Source organism: Manihot esculenta, chromosome 3 (genome assembly GCF_001659605.2).
Source record: "Manihot esculenta cultivar AM560-2 chromosome 3, M.esculenta_v8, whole genome shotgun sequence".
Classification (NCBI taxonomy): domain Eukaryota; kingdom Viridiplantae; phylum Streptophyta; class Magnoliopsida; order Malpighiales; family Euphorbiaceae; genus Manihot; species Manihot esculenta.
Genome location: NC_035163.2, coordinates 21,204,170 through 21,226,802, shown reverse-complemented (window position 1 = coordinate 21,226,802; position 22,633 = coordinate 21,204,170). Strand labels below are relative to the sequence as shown.

Here is a 22,633-nt window from a genome sequence, read left to right as displayed (position 1 = left end):
TAGAGAACTTTGCCTTAAGTAATGAGCTTTAAAAACTTTTACTACAAGAAAACCATGCCTTAACTAAGAAAATCTCACATCTTGTTTGACTAAAACAATAAAATTGAAATTCCTTAGATTTTTAGTAAAAGATTGCTTCTACTTTATTTATATTTTTTTATTATTTTTCACTAGACTAACTTAGCCATAAAAAAAAAATAAATAAAAAGATCACACTTAGTCCTTTTTCTTTGCCATGCAAATTATTTGCCCTATACTCTACACTCTTCTACTAATTTATAAAGTGATTGACTAGAAAGTTTGCACAATATATAACAACAATGAGATTATATAATGGTCATATTCAAATTTGTCATTATCATCTTCTACATATAACAAATAAGCAATTTTTCAGTGATTGGTGTATTATAGTATAATTCGTACAAATTGATGTTTGCCATTTGATCTTTAAGGATTATCCGGCTATTGCCTACAGGAGTATTCAAAGAAACAAGTGTGATGTATTTTTCTCAATTCATAGTTTTATTCAAATTAGTCACTGTATATTATTTAAGAAAAATTATATAAAAAAAAATGTATAATGTGATTTCATTTATTTTTATTTTAATATATAGAATTCAATTTGTGTCAAAATAATATTTTCTAATATCATGCCAATAGCAAATAACAATACTTTTCATTAAAATACTAATATGCCAAGCGAAATATAATTATTAATTAATATTTGTCTTAATATTTTTAAAGTAGAAAGTTAAAAAAATATATATTTTTACACATTTTCATTTTAAAATATGTTGTCCAATTTGTTTTAAAATATTGTGATATGATTTCATATTGACATTTCTTGATAACATCTTAAAATTATCATTAGTTTCTAATGATTTAATACTATGAGTTACTATTTTGATATAAATTGAATCACAAACTATACAATGAAAATCAATAAAATTATAGTATTTTTTTATACTTTCCACTATTATTTACTTATCGTGTTGTTGACAAAATAAAACCATGATATAAGCATTATGGATTAAAGACAATTATTTCTAAAATAGTCACATCTAAAGTCAAATTGTATAATGCATTACATAAAATCAAAGGCTCACACAATACTCAAGTCGACACTAAACCCGCCATAGTATAAATAAAGTTGAAGTTTTTTTTCAAAATTTTCCAAGAAAAATCTATTTTCTTATATAAAAAAATCATAGTTATAAAAGGAACTTATAAATATTATTTTGTCAATATCACAAAAAAATCATAAATTTTTGTTTAGCTTATTTGTTGCTTTCTCTTTTCTTAGAAACATACAAGAAAAAAGTTTCTCTCTTGTTTAGTTTATTTGTTGCTTTGTCTTGAATTTAAATTAAATTTTTATTTTTTAAAATCAAGGTAAATTTGATTATAGTGATTTTTTTCAAATAAACTGAAAATAACTAAATTTTTTAATAAAATAAATTAAAATTTATTTCACTTCGATTTAATCTATTATCTTAATTTAAATATTCTGTCTAAATTTTTGTGATTTTAATTTTTCTTTTATTTTTATCAAATATAGTAAATAATTTAAATATTTAAAAATTAAATAAAATAATATTTTAAGATTAATTTATATGTTGGGACTAATATGAGCTTAAAATATAAAAAAAATTTAAGTTTTTTTGCTCTTCTAAAGAAGAGAGGAACTTTTTAAGTTTATTTGGCCTCAAAACTTAAAATGGGGTATATTTGAACTTGACAATGATTTATTTAGACTTTTACCATAAAAAATTACCGGTTTTCTCTTTACTTTAGCTCATTCCAAACAGGGTGTAATGTCGGAATGACCCAAAATGCAAAGGGTACTAAAAACTTATGCAAGCTGATTGAAATCCCGCAACAGCATTTGTTTAGGGTTTAATAACTAAGAAAACTAATTGATTTTAGAACGCAATCAGAATTTCCTTCCTGCCGATTCCACGATTAGAATTCTCCATCTGTAGAGAAAAGAGAGTCTCTCCATCATCATTGCCTGCTTTAAATTATTCTCTTCTCAAATTTACTTCATATGTAAGAAAAAAAAAAACACTATTTACCCTTTTGTCTCGTTCCCCTCTTCTGGATTAGCGTTTCTTGCGTTGGCTTTACGGGATTATGATTTATTGATTATTTTCTTAGCTACCAAAAGGAGGAATTGCCAGCGTTGATGTCACGCACCTTTGGCTTTCAGTTCCGCGGGGAAGTCTGATTCCAGGTTTGATGAGATCGACATGCTAGTTTCGTTTCGAAGATAATTTGCTTATTTCATTTGATCATAATGTTTTCGATGTTGCAATATGAACGTAAAGTTTGTATATTATGCGAGTGATGTTCGTCTTTTGAATTTCTGTCGTCGTTGTGTTTGCTATGTGTGTACGAAAGTGATGTTTGGATATTTGAAGTGAGGTGTTCAAATTTCCCCCATCATCTGGTGGGTTGAAAGTGTGGGTATCTGAGGGTTCGAAACCTCCAAAACCTTAACTTCTTTGCAAAACTTACTCCCAAACGAGACTATTTTATTGCTTTGCTTAGTCTTTACTTATAGTTCTCTATGCTATTCCAATTTCATCATGTTCAGGTTGGATCAGAAAACTAGGTGGATTATTTCTTTAAGAACTGAACTTTAAGATCATTTAATCTTTAAGAGAAACAATGTCTGGGAGAAATCGTGGCCCCCCTCTTCCTATTAAAGGCTTGCCTCATGCTGGCCTACCGCCTGCTGTCCATGAAGCACACTTTGGCAGAGGGCTGGGACCAATACCACCCCATCCAGCCCTACTGGAGGAAATGAGAGAAACCCAATTTGGGATAGATCCCAGGCGGCTCCCTCCTCATCCTGCTATAATGGAGGAGCGTCTTGCCGCACAACACCAAGACATTCAAGGTTTATTGGCTGACAACCAGCGTCTTGCTGCAACCCATGTTGCACTTAAGCAGGAATTGGAAGCTGCCCAGCATGAGTTGCAACGGATGGCACATTTTGCTGATTCATTGCATGTGGAGAAGGACTCAAAGATGAGGGAATTGCATGAGAAGTCTCTAAGGTTGGAGGCAGATCTTCGAGAGGTGGAGGCTATGCGCAGTGAGCTTCAACATGTCCGTGCTGATGTTAAGGAACTTAGTGATGTGAGGCAAGACCTAACAAGTCGTATGCAGGCAATGACTCAAGATCTGACTAGGTATAATGCAGATTTGCAGCAATTGCCAGCTTTGAAGGCAGAAATTGAGAGCATGAAGCAGGAATTGCAGCGTGCACGGTATATGTCTGTTTGATCTTCAATGTTCAGTGGAAGTAAAAGAAAACTATGTTTCTGGCATAAACTTCTATTAAGATTGATCCTTGTTCTTTTTATCATTCCCTCCCCCCCCCCCTGGTTTTTTCAGAGCTGCCATTGAGTATGAGAAGAAAGGATATGCTGAAAATTATGAGCATGGCCAGGTGATGGAGAAGAAATTGATTGCAATGGCTCGGGAGATGGAAAAGCTTCGAGCTGAGATTGCTAATGCAGAGAAGAGAGCTCGTGCTGCTGCAGCTGTGAGTAATCCAGGTAATTTGCTCCTTTTTCAAATTCAGAGGGTTTATGATTATGAGAAATATTTAAGAAATGTATACACATATAATGATATGGAAAAAGAAGGAATAATAAAGAGTAAGAAATGTCTGCAGACATTATCTTTTTTATAGAAAAGAAAAGTCATTAATAAAGAAGAAATGCATTATTGGAAGGAGAAGAATGAGTTTTTATTACCACTGAAATGAATAGAAATAACAGGAAAACTATTAAGACAAGGGAGAAAATTCTGTTTCTCCTGTATATTTTCTCATGAAACTCCTTACAAAATCATATAAAAAAGTCACTGGAAGTTGGAATACATAATTTTTGAAGAAAATTATTCCCTAAAATGTAAATTGAAAATTTTCTGGCAAAAATATCTAAGAGACCTTCTTAGGAATGTGGATGGTTGTTAATTATCACAGTTATACTGAGAGGAAGTGGTTGAGAGAATTGAATTTAAAAAGTTCACTAACTTTATGTTACATAGAATACCTGTTATTCCCTTTGAAATAGAGAAATAGGGAGAGGAAGAATTAGAAGTACATTGGGTTGAGAAAAGAAACAGAAAGGGGAGAAGTAATAGAGAGAATTAGAGAAGAGGAGAGAGCAGAAATAGGGAGAAAGACTTTATCTTTGGTTGCTAATGATCTTGGGTATCTTTCTCTTTACAAGTAAGTTCCTATTCATACTATTTTGGATCCCATAACTACTTTCTCCAGTTACAACTTACTGAAGGGACTAATTCACTACTTCTTTATTCCTTAGTCATAACATTCCCCACCCCTTGAAATCATTCTTGTCCTCAAGAATGAAGAAAATGCTGAAAATTGAAATGAATATCTGGTGCTTTTTCCATCAGACCCGGTCAGAAGAATGTGAAAATCCCACACACAATGTTAACTCCCAGCATGTGCTTCAGCTGAATGTTCAAGAGAATTAGGCTAAGTTGTAGGTGATAGTATGGACACTTGATTGACAAGGAATTTTTTTTCCTTTTTTCTTCTCCAAATTTGCCATGCTTGTTCTTTCAAAATCACATTTCCATTTGATGGCTGAACTTTCTTCCTTTCCCTTCTTGATATTTCCCATTCATCTTCCAAGAGACTTACAGGTTTACAGCAACCGAACTCCCCATCTTGTTTCCTAAAATTCTGCCAATTGCTTACAATATTAATACCTTTTGTAACTCCTTTATCTTTCTTGTTTTCAAGAACATTCCCACTAATTTCTATGGCAAAAATTTCAATTGTAGCTTCTGCTTTCCCTATTGCAGATTCTAGTTTTCTGTTGTCACCATCTTCATTATTCTCCTTCTCATAGATGACCTCATTTACACTAGACAAATTGGCAATAAAATTGTGCTTCATCACAGTACCCTTCTCTTTTGTTTTGGAAGTTTTATACAAGGTATCTTGTTCTTCACTAGGGTTTTCTAAAAGTTGATCCTCATGAACAAAGACTGCAATGTTCTCTTTTTGAGTGGATTGCTATAATCTTTCCATTTTTTGATTCAGGCATTTCAATTCTTCCCATTTTCTGAATCACGTATTTCAATTCTTTGTTCCGGCAACTCTTGTTCCTTTAATATTCTATCTAGAATTTCCACCTCTCTCTTAAGAAACATTTGTACCAAAGATTGTACTTTCATGATTCAAGAATTTCAAGAATAGGGTTTCAGAAGCAGAGAAAAAGAAAGTAAACTTTGGTCAAGCCTAAAACAAAGAAATAGAAGTCCAAACCGTAGAAAGAGACATGGAATAGAGGCCTGAAACAGCGAAAAGAAACTAGAAAAGAGACAGGGTTGAGAAAGGAAATAGAAAACAGAAACAGTAATCCAAAACAAGAAACAGAGCAAAACCCTAGATTGAGATTTTCAAGAATTTCAAGAACAGATTCCTTGAAATGTAGGAATTGAAAACTTTAAGAAGGAAAACAAAAGATATAAGCAGAAATCTACAAAAGAACAAGAAAGAAGGAAAGAAATTCCAAGGAAGCAAGGGAGAGAAATAGGGGAAAGGAAAGGAAAAAATTTCTCAGAGAAGAATAAAAGAAGGAATAGACGGAAAGAAGAGAGAAAGAGAGAAGAACAGAGAGAAACTTGAAATTCTGACATTTTGAAAGAATTCCATAATTCTTCTCAGGATTGCATTGGAAGAAGACCAGGTCGGAATAGAGCTCTGAAACCACTTGTTACATAGCAGACTTGTAATTCCCTTTGAAACAGAGAAATAGGGAGAGAAAGAAATAGAAGTGGATTGGGTTGAGAAAAGAAATCGAAAGGGAGAAGTAATAGAGAGAATTAGAGTAGAGGAGAGAGAGCAGAAATAGGGAGAAAGAGTTTATCTTGATTGCTAATGATCTTGGATATCTTTTTCTTTACAAGTTCCTATTTTGGGTCCCATAACTACTTTTGACAGTTACATCTGACTGAAGAGACTAATCCACTACTTCTTTATTCCTTGGTCATAACACTTCACTATTCATCAATATTAACTGTGGGTATGGAACTTAAATTTATCTCTTGAAATCCCTTCAGGTTGAGCTGACTCGTGCATTGCTTGACTTCAGTATCCTATGGCTTTTCATATGCTTTCCCATATTGGACATGTTGATATTTGATCCATGATTTTGGTCTCAGATTCTATTGTTGAATGGGCATTGTAAATCGCATTTGGTTGAGATTCAAACAATGTCTGACTTCAATGTTCATAACTGAAGGGTGGAAAATTGGAAATCACTCATCTAAAATTAGGGGTGGGCATTCGGTCGGGTCGGTTCGGTTTGAACCAAACCGAACCAAATAAACCGAAAACCAAAATTTTAGTATTTATAAAAATCGAATTGAACTGATTTTGGTCAGAAACAGAACTGAACCGGTCTGATTCGGTTCGGTTTGATTGGTTTCGATTTTTAATAAAATTTTTTTACACTTTATTTTTAGTATTTTAAAATTTAATTAAAATATTTTAATCTTAATATGATTTAATTTCTCTATGTTATTGAAAAAAACATATTATTATCACTAATCGGTTTAGTTCGGTTTTTTCGATTTTTTTCTGATCAAAACCGAACCGAATCAAAATAATCGAAATTTCTGAAATTAAAAACCGAACTGAACCAAAATGAATAAAGAACCGAGCCGAATTTTCAAATTAATTTGGTTCGGTCGGTTTTTTCGGTTTGAACCGAATACTGCTCACCCCTATCTAAAATGATAATGTAGCCTGTTTTTGCTGTTCAGCTGTTTTAGACTCGAGTGATCTAAAAACTGTTTTGATCCTGTTCAGGCTCAATTGATTTCTTGATGAATTCAGCCTGTGTATCTTCATTTTAATATCCTGCTCATAAATTGCTAAAATTGCATGGTATAATCAATCACATACCTAGCCTTTTCCCATCAGGAGCTTGATTTATTTCTATTTTTATTTCTGAGCTTTTCTATCTCGCTTTCTCTTCCCCTTATGTCTTTCTTAACATTTTTCTCTGCTGTTGCAGCTTATAATGCAAACTATGGCAATCCTGAAGCTGGATATGCAGGAAATCCTTATCCAGTTGGCTATGGCATGAATCCTGTAAGTTGGCTGCTTTACATATTATCTCAAAGCGTGTGCATATCTTATTATCTATATGCTGTTTCCAAGCCTGTGTGTGCATTTAACTACTTCTTCATGTGAATTTTTTGCATTATTGTGTTTTATTTATCAATTGGATGTTATTCCTTGAATGCAAATTTCAGATGCAAGCTAATGCTGAGAATTATCCCCAATATGGAGTTGGACCTGGTTCCTGGAGTGCATATGATATGCAGCGAGCTCAAGGACACAGATAGACTGGTTTCCAAGTAGCTATGATGTGTGTTAAATGGTACCTTGGGCTGCAACTTATTGGATGCTTAAGTTTAAATTTGAACTTCTTCTCATGATAGTTTTTATGGAGACTTATCTATTTGGTTTAATGAGTTTGTACCTGAATACAATGACAACTAATTATTTTGGTGCGGTATGCTATTATTATTTTGGCATCTTCTAGTGTAAAGATTAGCATAACTCACCTATCTTTTTTTCTAATGCTATTTATTCTCTACTTTTTTTTTCATCCATATATTCAGTAACAAAGTTTTTAGTCAAGTGAAAAAGGAGTTCTGATTACTTTTGGAGAGGAATCTTATGATTCTCGATTTGAATCTTACGATTCGAATCTATTTTCCAGCAAATCAATTTGAATTTATGGAGTGAATCTTAGGATTCTTAATTCAAATCTTATGATTCTCAACTCAATTCGATTCTACATCCTAGCTATTCAAATTTACAGGGTACATGAATTGTCTCAATCTGAACCAGCTGAATCAATGTGAACTGACTGGATTTTTAATCGATTCAATTAATTATTTATAAAGAGTTTGTTAGATCTTTTATTTTCAAAATTTAAGATCTTATTCATTTTTTTTTTTATAAAGAAGTGTATATTAAACCCTTCCTTAGCTATTTTTCTTCCACTAACCATTCTTTTCTCTCTCCCTTTTCTTTCTTTTTAGTTAATTTACTTAACTGATTATAGTTGTCAAGTTATGACAACTTATATTAATAATATTATAATCAGCTATCTTTTTTTTACTATTTAATTATTTGATTAAATTGAAATGAGAGTTTCAGTATATGTATAATGATAACTACTATTTACAATTCTAAAGTTCATAATATTCTATTATGAAGAATATTTCTAATTAGATAAATGATAATTCTATATTTATCAAAATATGTCAAATATATTTTTCACTTATTTTAGAACATATATTCTTTTTAATTGATTTTTGGAATTTTTAGCGAATCTTATGATTTAATTTGATTCTCGATTCTCGATTCATAAAATCAAGATTTCGATTCTCGATTTAAATCTAGATTTGAAAACTGTGGTTCTGATATATACATGTGTCTTTACATTTTGAATTATGCTTTGTGATTAGATATTTGGTTTGACACTTTGACTACTTTTTGGAATATCCAGATTCCAGAATCCATATATTTAAATCTGATGTATTGTTAACTGTAGTTTGGATGAGCAACAGGATTATGGTTTTTTTTCCCTTGATTGTTTTCCTGTACATGATGTCATAAATTTTGAACACCTTAAGATAATTGCTCCTTGGAACCTTTTGTCTTCTTCAAATTCTATATAGGTTTGTCATTGTTTATTATTATTATTATTATTATTATTTTTTTTGGGGGGGTGGTGGGTGTGGAAGGTGGTTGGTGATCAACGGCAGCTCATAGAATTGAGATTTCTGGTAGGATTCTGAAAATAACTTGGTGGCTGAGATATCTCTGTCGTGAAAGTGCTGGCATGCTCAATGCAAGATTTTTTTGCAGCTTTCTGCGTTGTTCCTTCTCTCCTTCCTTTCCTTCCTCCTTCCACTCTGACACAAAAATTTAAATAAGTATCTCCCTCATGATTATCATTTTATGGGCTTTTAGTTGTTAGCCTTATGTTTTGTGCTTGAGCACAACCTCTTGAACCATGATTACCATGAGATCCCATGGTTGTCTCTGCTGTGAAAATGCTGATTGCTGGCAGAGCTCAAGGCAAGATTTTATGTGGATTTCAGCTGGGTTCAATCTCTCCTTCCTCATATCACTCTGAAAGATAAATTTAAACAAATGTCTCCATCATGGTTATCATTTCATAGTCTTTTAGTTGTTAGCCTTATATCTTGTGATTGAGTACAAGCACTTGAACCATGATTACCTCCTAGGCATGCTACTTTTTTTTTTTCCTTTCCCTTTCTGTCTTTTGCTAACTATCACATGTCTGCTTTTCTCACAAATGCATGCTTGGTTTGGATAACTTTCTGGATTATAGTGCTTAAGTTTCTGTCTAGATATATTCTTATTCGTGAATCAATTGATTTTCATTGAGCACAGAGGTTTGATGTCTTTGTTAATTATGGGCTGTTACAACAATAAGACAAGCAGATCACTATATAGAGTTTTATACTCTGGTTGGTTATTTTTGGGGTGCCTCTTGAATACAATGTATGATGACTACTTTTCAACTGGCCTTTTGAGCAGTAAATGAACCATCTGTTCCAAGTACCCTTGAGTTTAGATGTAATTCTTAGCTTCTACTATATTTTTTTCATTTTTTTTTTGTCTGGTTTTAAAGGAAAACTTTTTTGCAGTTCAGGTAAAGTAGTTAATTGGGTTCGTTTCCTTGTGTCAGAAAACGTTCCAGATCAAGTGGCTTTGTTCTTTTATCCCATATTGTGGTGAAGATGCAAGCTTGTTAACTTTTTTTATGATGTAGTGATTGTCTAATTGACATATTGTTAAATACCACTTCCATTTGGTATCAGCAATTCATTTTTTATTTGCATTTTTGCTGTTAACTATATTTAACTTTTAGCACTGCTGTTTGTTGAAATTCACGTGGAGCCTGTTCAGATGACAGGTTCCGCAATTTGGAGAACAAGTGATCAGACAGTAGTTTATTGCCATAAAGCTTGAAGAATCATTCTATTTTCATTCTATTTTCATTTTCCTCATTTTTTTCCTGTTTGGAGCTAAAAATACTGGAATATTATGCATTTTAAGGTTTTAAATGGTTAAGGAGTGAGTTTACAGACTCATAATTTGATTAGCGTTGGTCGAGGTGTTAAAGAGAAAACAGCTGGAGTTTAGAAATTAGGTTGCTGGAGTTTCTGGGGCCAATTGAAGTGTTAAAGGCAGTTACTTTCATAGGATTGGTGGTTAATGGTTTGATAGTTTCCGGTTTTGGACCTTCAAAGGTTAGAAGGGCCTGAGCGGGGTGTCGTTTCAGATCTGTATAATTTAAGGTTTGGAAATCAATTAAGCACTGGTACTGGGGAATTCTTTTTAGGAAGCATAAACATTGATAGAAGAAGCAAACACTTATCAAAGTTATCATTGTTGCTCAAAATAACAAAGTGATATATATATATATATATATGTATGTATGTATGTATGTATGTATGTATGTATGTATGTATGTATATATATTTCACTGATGCACGAATGCATAGTGGTTTCTTTAAGGTTTTCACTCTTAGAGTCTTTTATTATTTGGTCTTTGGGACATCCCAAGTGAAGCTACATAGACATAGATATAGGTCCAAGGAAATACAACTCTCGTAGTTATCGAAACAAAGCATGTAGAACTGATGTGGCAACTTAACTCTGCTGCACTTCTAGTCCTAGACTAGTTTGTGTGGGCAACCTGGATCCATTTTCTCTTTTTATTCCATATAGGGCTTCGTTATTTTGATGTATGATTAGTATTTAGATTGTGATTTAAATAGAAGTGATTTTATAAAGAGAAAATGTAAATTTTATATTTGCTGTCTGTCACATGTGACTTCCTTGATAACATTTCAACATTGCACAAAGGGGGTTTAATAAAAAATTACTGTTTGGTTCTATTTTTTCGATTATCAGTCAAGTGTGGAGTTGGTGAGCATGGTGTATATTAAATACAGACATCTTAAACCTATCATCAAGTCTTACAATTTGTTTTGTTAATTTTGGAGTTGTCTTAAAATAAAAGGGTAATGGAATTGCTGGTATCTCACTCGTATACCCATTTTTTTATGGTTGCTGTAACTTACCGTTTGCTTAGTTGATTTCTCATTCCATGTGGCAGTGCTCCATTGAGTTTGTCTATTTGTTTGGCATTAAGACCAATAGTAGATACAGGCCATAAAAATTTAGTACTTAAACTAATAACTATTAAGTTTGGGGACTTAAAATCTCAAATTATTAGGTGCCTTTTCTCCTCATTGGTACCTTTCTTGTGGTTGACTTTGAGAATCATCTTTGTCCTTTTTTCCCTTCAGAAAGGGAACATATCCATCTAGCAAGCTTAGAAGCATTTTGGCACTTACTGGTAGTGCCTTTCGTCCTCTATTGTCTTATTGTATGCTGTTGCTTTTGAGGGTAAGCATCATGTTGTTTTCCCTTTGAGAGGGATTGTATCATCCTATTTAGAAGAATGGCAGCCAACCATTGGAGAAGCTTAATCATTGGTTATTTTGGTGGTTTTTTGATGGGACATGTTCAACAATGGAGCTGCACAATTGAGTTTCATGGTCAAGTAAGTGATGTAAGTTTTTGCAAATGTACACACTTTTATTTGCATTTCTTTTGCATTTTCCCTTCTATTTTGTTGACCCCAAACAAGAATCCTGCCCCCTTTTTTTTTCTTTTTATTGCAATTAGATTGGCTGGTTGTTGCCAATACCTCTTGTTTGTAGCACTTGATAGGCAGCCTTCTCTAATCAGAGGTTGATGCAGTTTTCATAGTCAAGAAGTAGATTTGAGCTTTCTTCTGACTGAACATTGCAGCTAAAGGTTCATGTCTCCTGCTGAATCTTGTTATCCTTTATTTTAAATCATAGTGGTGGTTAGGCTTTGATTAATCAAGTGATGATCCAGTCATAATTTACCTGTACCTTTTTCTGGAGTTTGTTTTTACATGTATAACTATAACTCTTAAGTGGATGATTCCCTATCATTATAAGTACAAAAATGTGGAGACTTGGAGAATCCATTGAATAAGGGAATGTGCAATGAAGATTTAACATTGACTTTATATAGTGATGGTGTCATGTACGAGTGTGAGTGCCCTGGGAAGTAGTAACACTGAAACAGTTACGTCACTGAAGGATAAAACAAACTTTTGTTCTGCTGTTGACTTGATTTGGATTGCTTGCTAGATATTTTTGGAAGTGTTGACATCGTGACCAAGTCAATGCATTTAGAAAAGCTGAACTTTCTGTTTGATTCTCTTTGCCTTGGCCATTCTGCCAACAATGGATTTGGTTATTCGCCTTAAATATTTGCAAGAGCATATGCCAATTTTGCATGGAGGTGCCCCATTTCTTCAATCTGTGGTTTTGTTGCAGCATTAGGAAATTGTTGCCATTTTGATCTAGTCTGTATTTCTGCTCACTGGATAGGATTATTCAACTGCTACTTTCTTTTCTATGATATGCTTGATATTTTGTGTTCGTGTGGTTGCTCCTTATTTGTGGAGTTGTTTTTACTGTTATGTTCTTTCAAATTTCTTGTACCTCTAGCTGTTGATGTGTTGCTGTTAGGTACTTATACCTTTATGATCCTTATGAGTTCAATCAGCTGTATCGTGTACCCTTGAATTTGAAACTTTATGTATTATTGGTTAATGTTGAAATGTAGACCAATCTTATATGGTAGTTTTATTTAGTTGCGTCTCAAGTTAGATTCTATTAGTCCCATGTTTCTCTATGACATGTTGACATGTTTGCTCAATGTTTGTTTGTTGACAGTCATACCTCCTTGATTTTAGTTTCTAATGTGTGATTGACATTTTTATGCTTTTGTTGTTAGGCATAACCTTTGGGCCTCGATGGATGCCTGTTCTTTGGTTGAGCATTTCCATGAGGTATTTGGACCTATTTCTTTTCTCTATCTATGAGTTCACTTTTCCTTGTTTGTACTTTGTAGGAGTTCTTACTTAGTTCTGAAATAGTTATTTTATCTTATTTAGGTTCCATCATGGAGTTCTAGATTGCATAAATCTCTTTTCCTTCTTCACTCTAGGCCTTAATCTAAGACCACTAACCTATTGTTGAACAATTAAAGCTTCAATAGGATAACTGTGCAATTCTTTCATAGAGCTTTGTCCATATGAATTTTTTCATCACTAAAAAGGGGACAAAACTCCATAAAGGAATTCCAAAGTTATCCATGGCAAACCTTTAACTACTCAACACATGTTAATGGTCTTAGAATTGAACATAAAGATTGGAGTGAAAAAGAAAAAAAGATCTATGCAACCTAGAACTTGATGTTAGAATATAAAAGGCATGAACCAAATAACTTTGAAAGATGAACTGTTGCTAGAAGATTCATGGAATTTAGGGATAATGATTATATAGCATGGAGGTGATGGGAGGTGGTGTTGAGAAAGTAGTAGTCATAGTAGTGGGTATATTGGGGGTATGACAAAAGGGGAAAAAAGTATGGTGTGGGAAGTTACCATTGGCAAAAGATGGGGGCATGGTTTTAAATCGCGGCCACGGTCGCGGTCGCAGGTAACGGAAACAGACTTGTAACAGCCATAATGTAACAGTAACGGCCTGGCGCTACGTAAATTTTTTAAAAAATTTGCAAAGTTCATAAATAAAATGATATTGATTAGATTTAATTCAGAACAATGTATACAAATGCATAATAAACGTAAATATATAAAATATAAATTATTTAACTTAAGTTAAACATCATATAGTTTAAAATTAGAAAAATTAACATAATCTTTGTAGATCGAGTAAACTAATAGCTTAAAGTACAATTTTAAATCAAAACTAACACTTTAATCCACAAAAACTTATAAAAAAAAAGAGGAAAAAAACAATAATTAAAAACTAAAATAGATAAAATTTAACTAACTTTTTAGAAGAAATAAACTTGGAAATAGAGTAGTTTATAATGGATCTAAGTTTATACGAGAAACATGCAGGAAAGATTGAAATTTGAAAGAGAAAGGAAAGAGAAAACTTAAAAAATGTAGTCTTTAAAGCTGCTGAAAAGTGTAGAAACTAAAGAAAATGAGAATAGGGAGCAGAAAATAAAGGATATAAAAAAATTTTAATTATTGGTAATGGCCGTTACCGTTACGTAACGGTCGTAATAGCCGTTACACCTGCAAATCAGGAGGGACTGTTGTATAACAAGATAACAGGTAACGGCCCCCCCAAAATCCGTTACATAACGGCCGTTACGTTACGTAACGGCCGTTATTTAAAACCATGATGGGAGGTTTCTAACTAATACAGTTGGCGAGGAGAGAAGCTAAGAAAGAGGTGACTGAGGCCTATGGTAAATCTTTAAGTTAATTTTGTACCTAAAGTTGGGGACCTAGGATGGTGAGAAGGAGATTTGCAAGCTAGCACGTGTGATGGAAAAGAGGGATAGAGATATAAATTAGTTCAAATGTATGAATGATGATACTTGACAAGTTTTGTTAAGAGATGGTGAGATCAAAAAGAGATGGTGCTATTTCCATAAACTATTTAATGCAAGGACATGAGAAAACGAGATGTATCGCACAACTGAAGGGAAAAGAGGGTTTGAGATCTAAGTTATGCCAAGTGTATTAAAAATGACAATTAACAAGTTTTGTTAAGAGACATTGAGATCAAAAAGAGATGAAGATGCTATTTTGATAAATGATTCAATACAAGGTATGAGGATGTCTTTATAGACTTTAATGTTCTTTTGATAGTGAATAATCTTAAACTATACTCTTGGAACTAGATGCTGAAATTAAAGATGCCATGAACTATATGAAGATAGGAGAGTTTGCAACCCTGATGCTATCCTATGGAAGTGTGGAAGTGCATTGGGTAGGAGTAGCTTGGCTAACCAAGCAATTCAATGACATACTAAAATTTGGAAAGATGCTAATTAAGTGAAGGAAGAGCACTAGCTCTTATCTTTAAGACAAGGTTGAAGTCTAAAGTTGGACAAACTACTGAAGTATTAAACTGATAAGTTTGCAACCCTGATGCTATCCTATGGAAGTGTGGAAGTGCATTGGGTAGGAGTAGCTTGGCTAACTAAGCAATTCAATGACATACTAAAATTTGGAAAGATGCTAATTAAGTGAAGGAAGAGCACTAGCTCTTATCTTTAAGACAAGGTTGAAGTCTAAAGTTGGACAAACTACTGAAGTATTAAACTGATAAGTCATATTATGAAACCATGAGGAGTGATTAAATGGGATTTAAGGATGCTGACATGGTTTTAAATCGCGGTCATGGTTGCATTGGTTGTCATGACTATGATCAATGGAACAACCCTATAATGGCCATAATGTAAAGGCAATGGTCAAGCGTTATGAAAATTTTTAAAAATTTGCAAAATTCATAAAATGGGTAGATTTTACTAGACCCAAGTAAAACTAAGATATACAACCACATAATAAGCATGAATACAATGATAAATTTATAGCAAATGCATATTAGGGTTAATGTGTCATTATTGCTACATAATGGTGGTAATTATGACCATTTCCTATACACCTCACAGGTTAGTGTTATGTACCGTGGTAATTGTTCGTTGCCTATACAACTCATAGGATGCCTCCAGATAAGGGAATAATGGGTTTTTTATTTACGTATTTTTCTTTTATTGTTTTATATTTATTATATTTGTTGAATCCCACATCGGTTGTGGAAAAGGGTAATGTGTCCCTTATATGGACCATAGACACTCCTCCCCCTTGAGCTAGCTTTTGGGTGAGTTAGACCTGACCTAAATTTAACATGTATCAGACTCTCCCCATCCAATGTTGGACCTCCTATAAATATGTCTCGCATTAGTAAAATTCTGGGCGTGAGGGGTGTGTTGAATCCCACATTGGTTGTGGAAAGGGGTGCCCCTTATATGGGTTATAAACACTCCTCCCTCTTGAACTCCCTCTTGAGCTAGCTTTTGGAGTAAGTTAGACCTGACTCAAATTTAACAATATTTATCTATTATTTTTTTCTATATTATTATATTCAATACAAGAATTGTGCATTGGTGTATACATCCCAAATACAATAATTAGTGTATCGCGGTATACACTAGCTACGCCTAATATGTGAAATGGGTAAATAAGGATGTTGTGATTAGCTTAGAATGCGATCATAAAGTTGAATGCACTAGAGATTTCGGGAGGCATAACATTTGAAAAGCTTCTCTGATCAATTGGATAGATCAATAACAACAGCAGTAGTGCAATAGGTACTGAATATGCAACAACAATCCAAGGAAGCATAACTAGACAAAAACTAGGTTTTCCCACTTGCGACCCATGTAAGAAGTGTAGAACAATTAGCTCATAAGCATCACAATTGTATAACTATTCATCAATAGATGCCACTTCCCATATTGGATAACAATGCAAACATATAGTCGTAGAAGTAGGAATAATGGCACTAGAAAAAATGTTTCCATAATGTAAAGATCTCAAAAACAGTTTCACAAATACCATCAATATATACTAGAGAGGCATCAATCAAAGCCATAATAAATATAGAAGTTGCAGTTAATAAAGTAGGGATCATCAGAGCACCAAACCATTTTATGAATTTTGCAAAGGCGGTTTTCAATTCGGGTTATCCAGTTACAAAAACAACTCCATAGGCTTTCGTTTTCATGTTTCTCTAAAATTGCAAGCATGGTAACATCTTGGTTTATTTAATCATTAGGCTCCCAAATGAACTCCTTGAAAACATATAAATAACACTGACGCAGTGGCAGTTATTTGAAACCATAGGTGCTACCAAGACATGAGAGAACTAAGGCTAATATTATGCCTTGTAAATTTACAACAGAGCTTTTCTTTTTTATTTAGAAGATAAATAAAAACTTATAGGAAGAGAAGGATCTCCACATAGTATTTATTGAACTAGAAGATCTGTTGTTAGTGCTACAGAAGTTCATTTTACATATGTAAATGTCATTGTGAGGTGGTGGTCACAAGCAGTGCCGGATCCAAAAATCTAAGTCAGAGCGTCCAATTTTATTTTTTAAGCGAGACCTCCATTTCACTCATTTTAGAAAATTTTTTGTCCATTTAGATATTAGAGAAGAGACAAAGATCTCAGGTTGAGATTCAAAGTAACTGAGAAAATTTATAAATTTTGTAAGTTAAATCAATTTGTCCACTTTAGAGATTATTTTTTAATTTGAATAATCTAACCTATTACCCATATAAACACTATTAAAAAAAAATCTAACTCATAACTTATTAAACTCATTTTTTGTAGATTTATTTATTTTTTTTCTAAATCTAAATGGTTCATGAAAGCCATTAAATAATTTAACCATTATTCGTAGAACTCTTTTTTCTAAAATTTTAAAATTTATTCCATAATTTTAAATAATCTAGAATATAATTTCAATCGCATAAATAGAGATGAACAAAAATAACTATCACTTCTTAACAAAAAAAAGGTGATTGTATGAAAATAAATAAGTAATGAGTGAATAACTTACCTCATAAATATTTTGAAAAGAAAAAAAAAAATGAGCAGGATACTTGAAGTTGAAATATTGGGAGTAATTTTCTGAATTGAAAAAGAATAGAGAAGTAGGGTGGTTTCTGTAAAAATAGTATTTGGAGTTGCGGTTTTATTTATGAGAGAATTATTATTAAGTTTCTGAATTTTAAAAAATTCACTAGATTGTCTCTATATCAAAATCACTCAAGTGAAATGTCTTTATATTTTATAAAATTAAATTGTTTTAGTAATTTATCAAAAAAATTATTAGTCAATTTGTTTTGCCCTTAGTCATAGAAACTAAATAGTATGAATATTTAAATTTACATATACTAAATAATATATAGTTGAAAGTAAATGGACTAAAAAATATAAATATTCAAGGTAGGTTGATGAATTTTTTGACAAAAGGATAAAAGAATTTGATTTTATAAAATACAAAATTATTTTCAAACAGGGAAGAACTAATAAATTTTTAAAAATTTAGGGACTTAATAATGGTTTTCCTTGAAAAAACTATCTAATTACTGCTAGGTAATTTAAAAAATTTCAGGAGGTCCTATGGCCCCCTTGATCCAAACGTAGATCCGCCAGTGGTCACAACTCACAAGTATAAGAACAATGGAATAGCACATGGATGATTTTCTATAGTATGAGTTTATATCGAGGATTGGCTTTAAATTTGTACTTGTTTCTCTGTGCAAAGTTCTTATGCTTTTTATTTACTATTACCTTAATTATGGATAAGCTAATTAGTCATATTTAAGAAGACATCTTGTAATGCATGTTATTTGCAAATGTAATTCTGATGGGTGAATCTGATAAAGGAGTTAACCAAGAGGTGGAGATGTGAAAAATGAGTATTGAGAGTAAGAGTTTTAGGATTAGTACAAGTAGGGTAGAAAATATGCATTAGGAGTTCAGCTCATGTGAAATGAATGGAGGGGAGGTTCAATTGGATGGAGTATTGGTGCCAAAATGTAACCAATTCAAGTATTTAGGTTTGTCATCAGAGGAACGGAGTAATAAATGAGAACAGGACTCATAGGATGAAAATATGATGGATGAAATGGAGGAAGACAATGAGTGCACAATGCTAGCATAACATCATACGCAAAGTGAAAGTAAGTTATATAAAACTGTGGTCAAGTCAACTATATTGTATGAGCTCAAATGTGGAACATCTAATTGATAGCATATCATAAAGATGAATATGACTGAAAAGCAGATTTTAAAATCGATATTTGGTAACACGATAATGAATATAAGATAATGAATGATCATATTTGCCACAGAGCTCATGTTAGCACACATGGGGCATAAAATGAGAGCTTGTTTTAGATGGTTTGGTCATGTATGTAGAAAATCAAATGTCTCAATATGGAAGTGTACTGAGCTAGAGGTGAAAGGAGTGAGAAGGGAGATGAGGATGCACAGATGTAGGGTAGCGTAGTGCAAAAGGATTCAGGAAATTTGGATATTAATGCAGGATTAGCTTTGATTAGTTTGGAATGGGGAAAAAGCATTTGTGCAGCCAATCCCATCTTGTTTGGAATTAAGGCTTAGTTGTTTTGGTGTTGAAGTGAAGTGCATATCTAGTTATTGCTTCTATATTTCTGAGAAGGATTTGGAACAGTTTCAACGTTTATTTTCTCCTATGTGATCTTCAAACTTGCAGTAAAGTAATTTTTTTTAAAAGCATACAAGGATCTTTAAGTTTGACATAGTTTATAATCTGGGTTGCTTTTCAAACGCCTTCTCTCTGTCTCTGCCTCTCTTTCTCTCTTTCACATGCGTTTGAAACCTAGAAGAAGAAAGCAAATGGCGTAACTGACAAAAAACCAAACACAATTAAATAACAAAACTAACATCAGAATATTGTCTAATAAACACAACGCCAAGGGCATCAGCTAGAAAAGAAGTGAAAGCACCAACAATTTTGTTACTGTTGTTAAGTTGATTTGCACTTTGTTTTTATATAAGATGTCCAGTACATTATTATTATTATTTTTTTCTATTTTCTTGTGCCTTTGCTAGAATGGGTGAGTAGTATTTTAAGCTGTGATATTGTATAATGGAATGGAAGCACAGAGTTGTATCAGTGGATGTATGATGTATATTAAATGCATTTTTGTCCTTTCCTTTATTTGTTTGAACACAGTTATTATATGTTGTGAAATAATATTTATCAGATTATATTTATCATTTGCAACATTTCACAACTTCTAACTGAACTAAGCTTTAGCAATGTTGGCAAATCTCTTTGTTGATCAGGGTTTGGCCTAATCCCTAGACAATACTGACCTAAAAACCTAAATTGAGCACAATCAGGGATCACAGTGCAAGCCCTTGTGATCGTTGCCTGATTGATTATGGAAAATTTGAGTATATCGAAATGGCATTAGTTGCTCTGAAATCAAAATGAATTGTTTTCTATGTTTATTATTGCTCCTCTTTTTTTTTTTTTTCCAAGTTCTACTGAATTTCCTTAAATCTACTTTGTCTAATAAGCTGAATTCTCTCTGCAGTTTCTGATGTCTTGACAGTGGCCTAGCTAGAATTTGAAACATCAAAGGATGGATTTAAATTGCTAGCATGGAATTTAATCAAGAAACTATCTGGAATCTTGGGTGCTCAAATTGGTCCATTCATGAAATAAGCAGTTCTAATCTTTTCAAGCCCCTCTGACAGTGTGGGATATGCGTTGGGCCAAGGCATAACTTCAGAATCGATTTATATTTGTTCACCGGAGGCGGCTTGTAGGTGGAGGTGCACGAAGGGATGAATTTTGTGACGTTCAACGAACGTGGATTCTTCAAAATGAAGGTATTTTTAACGCGTGGTATTACCTTTTGCTGGTTATTTAAAGATGAATTCTGAAGCTGCTATTTGTGAAGGCGCTGGAAGAACAGGTCTGGGAGTTTCTTCACAATGCTTGGCAATGAGAATTTTTTTAGCCTTTGAATATTTTTGGGGATCCTGGTTTAGCTGAAGCGACGTTCATGCTAAATTGTGCAGATCGTATGGTTGAAAATGATGAAGCGTTAATGTGGTGATGGTTTGGCTGGCAGAATTTTGGGTTGCACCGCCTACACTGGTATTGAAGGCTTCTTTTCCTTCTACTTCTGTCTCATATGTTCATAGGAACGATTATTAGGTAGTCTGTTTGCCCTTTCGCATTAGCTGAGCTTTACGCTGTTTAATGTAGTTAAGTTATTTTCCAGTAAAGAAAAAAATAAAATAAAATACAAAAGAAAACCATATTTATTAGTTTCTGATTTAGGTATGGAATGGCATTGAGAATACTGTAATCATAAACAATATAAAAATCAAAGCTACTTAATCTTTATATTGTTATTCTACCAAATTAAAGATTATTTTGTCCAAGTTACCAAAATATCTTTAGGATATACTATTTTTCCTTTTCCTCTTAGAACATTAAAATCAACACTTACGTCATTCAATTTTATTTTAGTTCCTTTATTTTTTTTATCAAACATGAAAAATATATTGGTTTTAAATATAGATGGAAATAATATTTTAGTGTGACGGAGTTGTAATATAGAAATTAAATAATTGAGTTTTAAGAATAAAAGGGTATGTGTTAATTTTTAACATAGCTCAAAAGACCTAAAAAAAAAATTAATTTTAACACAATTCAAAAACAAAAAAAAAAATTTATTTCAGGTTAAAATTGACTTTTTTTTTTTCATCCAAAATTTTGTGACATTTTACAAACCTGAAACATATCATTTGACCTCTCTTTCTAATGTTTTAAGTCTTTTTTTCGATCGTCTGTTCACTCGGCCTTTGCCACTATTGTTATTAGCGGCTTTCCCTACCTCATTCTCTTCTTATCCCAAAAATGGGTGTTTCCTTTTAGGTTATATATATATTTTTTTTTGAATAAATAATGTTGTTCGGTGGTTTTTTGATAGATCTGTGGTTGAGTGAAGAGGGTACGGTCGACCAACCTAGTTGGTGGTTATTTTTTATTTATTATGTATATTTTAACTAATAGTTTATGTAAAAATATATTTTTTATTATTAATTTTTATTTAAAAATTATTCAATTTTAATTTTTAAATGAAAATGTATAAAAATTTTATAAATATAATTATAAGATGTTTTTTAGGGTTATTTGTATGAAAATTTTAAAATTCTTTATTATTTTATAATTTAATTTAAAATTTTTAAAAATTAATAAAATTATTTAAAATTATAAATTTTATTTTAATTATATTTAAATTTAAAATTTAAATTAAAGAGTGTATTTTGCTAACATATAAAATGATGTGGTGCGTTATAGTTAAATATTATTGATATAAAAAATTTAAAATTTTTATTTATTTTATAATTTAATTTTAAAATTTAAAAATTAATATAATTTAATTTAAAATTTCTAAATTTATCTTCTTTTACTATTAAATTTTTAAAATTTTATTATTATATTTTATTTTTAATTATTTTAAGATTTTTTTTTATTTTTTTAAGTTTTGATTTTTTTTTGAATTTTAAATTTTAATATAATATTTTTAAATTTTAACTTTTAATATAATATTTTTTTACACTTTATTTTTAATATTTTAAAATTTAATTAAAATATTTTAACTGATTTAATATTTTTATATTAAAAATAATATATTATTATCGGTTTGATTAAATTTTTTTATTCAAATTCAAATAACTGAAAATTTTAAAATTAAAAACTGAATTAATTTTTGAATTAATTCGGTTCGATAAAACTGAAAATTTTGAAATTAAAAACTGAATTAATTTTTAAATTAATTCGGTTCGATAAATTTTTTTCGGTTTAAATCAAATACTGCTCATTTCTAATCTTATACTATTAAGCTATAACAGAATATTAATGGTACAATTATAAATAATAACTATAATTTTTAATTTTTTATTATATATAATTTTTTTATAATAAATATAATAAAATTTATTATGATATATATTTAATAAAATATTTAAAAAATATAAAATTAATAAATATGAAATTTATTATAAT

General features: G+C 31.7%; 1 protein-coding gene and 1 pseudogene across 3 annotated transcripts; one reads left to right on the top strand and one right to left on the bottom strand.

The window, feature by feature from the left end:
- The first annotated feature begins 1,822 nt into the window (after positions 1-1,822).
- LOC110611151 (protein FLX-like 1) lies at positions 1,823-20,983 on the top strand. Of its 3 annotated transcripts, XR_002487317.2 has the most exons (8): positions 1,823-2,233; positions 2,597-3,275; positions 3,403-3,566; positions 7,071-7,147; positions 7,312-7,439; positions 12,953-13,007; positions 20,145-20,442; positions 20,514-20,983. XR_002487317.2 is itself a non-coding variant. In XM_043954814.1 (6 exons), the coding sequence occupies exons 3-6, from the start codon at positions 2,671-2,673 to the stop codon at positions 7,402-7,404; spliced, it is 939 nt and encodes a 312-aa protein (XP_043810749.1). In that variant the 5' UTR covers positions 1,837-2,049; positions 2,158-2,233; positions 2,597-2,670; the 3' UTR covers positions 7,405-7,596. The 3 variants fall into 3 exon arrangements, 1 of the variants encoding a protein (XP_043810749.1); XR_002487319.2 differs by lacking the exon at positions 12,953-13,007; XM_043954814.1 differs by lacking the exons at positions 12,953-13,007; positions 20,145-20,442; positions 20,514-20,983 and having other exon boundaries at positions 1,837-2,049; positions 2,158-2,233; positions 7,312-7,596.
- LOC122723291 lies at positions 15,222-16,804 on the bottom strand (annotated as a pseudogene).
- Positions 20,984-22,633: the final 1,650 nt, after the last annotated feature.

Excerpts from the sequence above, each read along its gene's own strand:
- LOC110611151 (XM_043954814.1), top strand. The coding sequence starts at position 2,671 with ATGTCTGGGAGAAATCGTGGCCCCCCTCTTCCTATTAAAGGCTTGCCT. Across the intron at positions 3,567-7,070 it reads TGCAGCTGTGAGTAATCCAG|CTTATAATGCAAACTATGGC; the intron begins GTAATTTGCTCC and ends CTGCTGTTGCAG. Across the intron at positions 7,148-7,311 it reads TTGGCTATGGCATGAATCCT|ATGCAAGCTAATGCTGAGAA; the intron begins GTAAGTTGGCTG and ends TGCAAATTTCAG.